This window comes from Lates calcarifer, linkage group LG4 (assembly GCF_001640805.2).
Source record: "Lates calcarifer isolate ASB-BC8 linkage group LG4, TLL_Latcal_v3, whole genome shotgun sequence".
Taxonomy (NCBI): Eukaryota; Metazoa; Chordata; class Actinopteri; family Centropomidae; genus Lates; species Lates calcarifer.
Window position 1 is genome coordinate 21224615 of NC_066836.1, and position 6000 is coordinate 21230614.

The 6000-nt window shown below is 41.8% G+C and overlaps 1 protein-coding gene across 5 annotated transcripts in view; it reads left to right on the forward strand.

Moving 5' to 3' along the window:
- Positions 1-1384, forward strand: part of LOC108896660 (solute carrier family 12 member 7) — a 28647-nt gene extending 27263 nt beyond the window's left edge. For all 5 annotated transcript variants that reach the window (XM_051070172.1, XM_018695882.2, XM_018695883.2 and 2 more), the window contains one exon: positions 186-1384. In XM_051070172.1, coding sequence (XP_050926129.1) covers positions 186-277 — 92 coding nt within the window. In that variant the 3' untranslated portion in view covers positions 278-1384. The remainder of the gene's footprint in view (positions 1-185) is intronic.
- The last annotated feature ends 4616 nt before the right edge of the window (positions 1385-6000 follow it).

The window sequence follows — 6000 nt, forward strand, 5'->3', positions numbered from 1 at the left end:
GACAGTAACTAGTTGCTGTAAATATAGTAAAAAGTACAATGTTTATCTCAAGCATTTTTCACAGCCAGAAATGAAGGTCTTCAAAACAGTGATTTATCCACTCCTTCAAAAAGAGTGAAATGTGAAAATAGCAGCATGTCTTGCTCTAGTGGACATGATGTCCTTAACCAGAATTTGTCTCTCAGATATGGAATTCTTGGAAGTTCTGATGGAAGGCTTAGATCGTGTCCTGTTGGTTCGTGGAGGAGGTCGGGAGGTCATTACCATCTACTCTTAGTGCCAACATGTTCCTAACTGTTCAGAGGGACACTGGAAGAAAACATGGTTGTGCAGTCAGCACTGGGGGAGTTGACAAAGAGGGGGATGGCTTCAAGATGGGACATGGACAAAGACAGTGGAGATACAGCACAGACCCCCTCACACTTGTCAGGAGAAAAGAATTGAGTGTAGCTTAACATTTTGGAGGACTAAGGTCACTGTGACCGTCAGGGAGACCTCTCTACACACCCTTGGCTCAGTGCATCATCTCAGGACATAGAGGGCCCTCTACACAATGTCCTCCTAAGGCTCCATAGCTCCCCCACGTCTCTACACTGGTAGATGAGAAGCTGCCCTGTAGAGATGTTCTTTCCTCAGATATACCAAAAACATTTTGGAAGAAAGAACACTAACTGCAAAATGTTATTTTTAGTATTTTATAGCTTTTCATAGCTATCAGTAAGCCTATTGGTTTCAGGAATGTTGACATGCCTGACTGTCTTTTTTTTCAGTGCCATTGACGTAACTTTTCACTGATACACAGTATGACTGACTTTGGAATGACAGGATGAGTTGTGTTCTTAAGTCATCATGTATATTACAGAATGTCATGCTTGTCTCATATTGCTGTCTAAGAAGTTAGGACCAAAGTTTCTCTTATTACAATAAGGACAGTTAAAAAGAAAATATAGTAGTATTGATTGGAATTAATAGGTAAGATTGTCTTGAACTCTGCTCACCTGTGTTAATGTCAGAGATAATATTAACATGCCTTGTGCAATCAAAAAGGAAGAGTATATATTGTGTTTCTTCATTCATTTTTATGTGCCTGTAAATGGATTAATAAAGGTTTAATGTGAAGGAACACTGGCTGAAGCCCAGAACATACCCACATATATCATGTCTTTATACACAACAGCAATAATGTGGGAGATCACACTTTGGTGGGGCCTTCCACACAGAGTCAGTGTTTTAGCTGATCTTGTGCCCCTTGGAAATGTGAAAACATACTAACTTGTCTTCATGATTTAAAGAGAGCAGCATTAAAAGGTAATTCCAGTTTGTTGTAGCAATATTGCTGTATTCATAACAAGACCCAAATTGTAATAAATCAGAATTATCTTTAGTTGATTCATTCACCTACTTTATTTTCCAAAGTATTAGCAAGAACAACATGCTACTAGCTGCTTTGCTAATACTTTTGTTTTTGTGCATTACAGTCATTTTTATAACCAGTTTGCATGTGAGAAATAGGTCAACATACAGTAGACTGTTTTCATGTAAGCCATTTGAATATAATATTAATACTGTGCTATTTTATAGGGAGCACAGTCTCATGTATCCCTAGTTTGTGCTTATGAGTTACCATCCAATTCAACCTACACAGTTCTACCAGGGTTTCCAATTTTGGGTACCTTGGCTGGATGCCATGCACTTAATCACACATATGTGCACTGGATCACAGACACATATTTAAACTTAATTCACCATCATGGTTTTAAAAAGTATTTGAAAAGCATAACCTTAGGTTGGGGCTGGGCGATAAAACGATATCAGTATATATTGTCATGGAATCTCTCTTCAATAGACATATATGACGTGGTCGATAACAACTTCGATAGAACTAATTTCACCTATGTTCTGACAGACAATATGAAAAGCCAATGATAATGAGAATAGTGCTGCGCTGAACCAATCATGTGGCTGGAACAGAGTTAGAGTCGTGTCAGGTTAGGTTGATGCACACGTCACAGAGCGCAGGAGTAACACATGAGTAGCACAGACACAGACCCGAATAGAGGACAGCGAGCCGGTCGAGACAGACACAACTGATAAACACTGAATTTGCCACAGTAGGAAATACAAAATACAAATCTGACTTAACGTTAGCTACTATTTGCTCTCTTTGTCTCATCTTTCTCTCTCTCCTTCTCAGCTCAACTGAGTATTTTGCAAATTTATAATAGTCTATTGCAGCAGCAGCAATAACTGTGCTGCGGTGGACCACTGCTACAAAATGTATATAGTGGAGACACTGTAGACATAAAGTTGGTGTCTTGGTCATACCTCAGATATCTCTTTGACACCATCAGCCAGTTTTAACCTGTCAGAACACCGGTAGTCTCTGCTTTAGCTGTGCCCGTTCTCGTGACTAGCATACTCACCTGACACCGGACCGCTCTGCCCTCTGCTTTCATCAAGTATCTAACTCCACAGTTTTGTGGTTTGGTCATTTTAAGATGTGGTTGTAGAGTTAACTTGTTGTTCTGTTGCTCCTGTAGTGCTGTGTGTGTGAACTGAGGCAGATTAAAAAAGGGTGGGGGTAGGCCAATACTCTCAATTTCTCAATATTAGACATATACTAACCCAATAAAGGGCACAAAGTTCCATAAACTCACTTAGCAATTTTGCTAGCAATTTTGGCTACTTAAACTTGTGAAATCTTTGGTGGATGGTATTTTAACCTAGCCAAGTCACCTGTGATAGTCTCATTCCTGAACACTGCCCTTGTGTTTCATCTTCCATCCATTTTCTCTCATTCTCAATCCTGCTGCTTCTGTCCCTGTCTTCTTCTGAACTGATTGCTAATGCCAGTCCCTCACCTCTCTTTCCCTTTTGCCTTCTTAAAGTATATCAATAAACTTGTCATCTTGAATAACAAAGTTTATAAAGTGTCATCCTTGAAAAACGTATAATTACATATTATATAATGTTAGTTTGTAAGCCCTGGGTTTGTTAATTAATTAATCCATAATTAATATCTGTCATAGTCACTCCCATCAGCCAGGTTAGATGGGAGTGTGACTGCTTTGCTTGAATGTCTGGGTTAAGTTTTTGTGACTCATGCAGTAACTACTACCCTACTGTGCTGTGATGACTAGTACTTGTTGGCTGTGAGCTTGAGCAGCTATCTATCAACACGGTAGATAACCAACCACAATATGATCACCAGTTCCTCTGGTTTGGCATGGCAACTATTCAGGCAGAGTGAGAATGAGAGTGTGAGACTGTGAGTGAAAGCATGTGGACACTGGTGAGGAACCCCCAAAAACAAAGGAAAAGCAATAAAATTGCTTTTGTGCCCCACCAGTTCAAGTTTTTTAAGAAGACGAGGCAAAACTCCCCCATGGGAAGAAACCTCAGGAGAGGCAATTCAAAGAGAGATGCCCCCTCCATGGACGGCTTGGTGTTAAAAACCTCAGTCTCCCTGCTCTTGTACATCTTGTCCAGAGCCGCACGCAAACATCCGGATGAACCACTTCCTCCTCCTTGGCCTCCTGTTTCTCATTTCTGTTAGCCTGAAATTCAGCTCTTCGTTTCCAGATCCACTCTTAAACCTTGTTTTCCAAGACTGCTCTTGATTCTTCTGACTGGACCTGCAGCTTTTTGTCAGTTTCATCGGCAGCTGTTCCTCAGAAATGTTCTGCAGTTTGATGTTGAGAGTGTGAAATCAGACCCCCATGTTGACAATGAAGACTTTCTCGAGGAAAAAGAGGAGAAGAGAATGGTCTTCCTCAGAATGAATGATTTACAAGAAATCACAGACACTGCAGTCAGCCAGATTATGGAGGAGAAAGACGCCGAGCTGCAGAGACAGGCAGCGTGAGAGTGTGAGATTGAGAGTGAAAGCATGTGTCACACGCCAGAAGCGGGAGAGTTGGCAAACCTGGAATCACATCATAATCTGCCAAAACTTCATAAACCACTCATCCCATCATATGACATTCCAGAGATTCCTCCATTTATTTGAGCTGCACTTTCTGTTACCCTGGCAACCACAGAACATGCTATGGATAGGGTTTTAAATTCACACATCAAAGGTGGATGGTTACTACGGTTACGATTTGTGCTACTATAGTGTTCTTTGATGATGTCACAAAAGCTGTGATGTCTGAAAGCAATAGAAGGCTTCAGAAATTTTTTACACACTCAAAATATTCTACCCTTCACTCAGTAACTGAAGTTCAGCATAAAGGACTACATACTCGAGTGTCGTTCACTGAAACACATCAACACAAAGAAAGATGGAATCAGATGACACCAGTCTGCACTTTCTCGTCAAGTCCCACATTTAGGGCTGGGAGATACGCATGAAAGAAGATCTAATGTCTGCCAAGGCCAAACGCTTCCATATGTGACAGAGCTCGTACTGTCCAGCACAGAGACTGAACTGACCTGCCTGCAGAGCCTGGATCCAGAAACACCTGCTTCAGAGCCTGAGCTGGACATCCCCGAGGAGGAGAACACAGAGGTTCTTCAGAAAACAAGGAGGAAGAGTGGACCTGCAAAGGTGAGGAGCTGAATTTCAGGTAGGGATGCACCGATACCACATTTTTTCAATCCAATTACAAGTACTTACATTTGAATATGAATAATTATTAATACCATTACACTTCTTACATTTATTTGAAAACATGTTTCATTTTCATCAGATATTGTTTCATTCTCTGGCTGTAAGAAATTGCTGTGACTGACCCTAACCCTCTTTGAACTCAGCATCGTGTTGTTTTTTTTTAGATGTTTTATCAGATTGCTTGTGTTGAAAGTATTCGCTTTCGTCCCTCCCCTTGACAACTTTGCCGAGCATAATTTGCAGTCCGTTTTACTTTTGTCACCATCATCCACTTTGAAATACCTCCACACCGCCGACATTGCTCCTCCTTGCTCTCAATTAGCACCTGACAGCCCAACTGAACGTCACGCTGCCTTAAAGTGGTATCGGGTGCTGTGGTATCAGGACACTTTTATGAATACGAGTACGAGTACAGGAACAGGGTATCGGACAGATACCCCATGCTGGTATGGGTATCGGTGCATCCCTAATTTCAGGCGAAGAGAAATGACAAACAGGAGGCCCTCAGTTTGATGATTTACAAGAAATCACAAACACTGCAGTCAGCCAGATTATGGAGGAGAAAGATGCCGAGCTGCAGAGACCGAGAGCAGAGATCTCTGTGCTCCAGGCTGCTCTGAGGGAAACGGAAGAAGAGCTGCAGATCTAGCAACGAGAATCAAGAGCAGTCCTGGAAAACAAGGAGGAAGAATGGACCTGGAAGCTTGAAGAGCTGAATTTCAGGCAGAAATGAGAAAACAGAAGGCCAAGGAGGAGGAAGTGGTTCGTCCGGATGTTTGCGTTCGGCTCTGGACAAGACGTATAAGAGCAGGGGGACTGAGGTTCTTAACACCAAGCCGTCCGTGGAGGAGAAAATGGAGAAAATGGTCTTCTTCCGAATGAATGATTTACAAGAAATCACAGACACTGCAGTCAGCCAGATTATGGAGGAGAAAGACGCCGAGCTGCAGAGACAGGCAGCGTGAGAGTGTGAGATTGAGAGTGAAAGCATGTGTCACACGCCAGAAGCGGGAGAGTTGGCAAACCTGGAATCACATCATAATCTGCCAAAACTTCATAAACCACTCATCCCATCATATGACATTCCAGAGATTCCTCCATTTATTTGAGCTGCACTTTCTGTTACCCTGGCAACCACAGAACATGCTATGGATAGGGTTTTAAATTCACACATCAAAGGTGGATGGTTACTACGGTTACGATTTGTGCTACTATAGTGTTCTTTGATGATGTCACAAAAGCTGTGATGTCTGAAAGCAATAGAAGGCTTCAGAAATTTTTTACACACTCAAAATATTCTACCCTTCACTCAGTAACTGAAGTTCAGCATAAAGGACTACATACTCGAGTGTCGTTCACTGAAACACATCAACACAAAGAAAGATGGA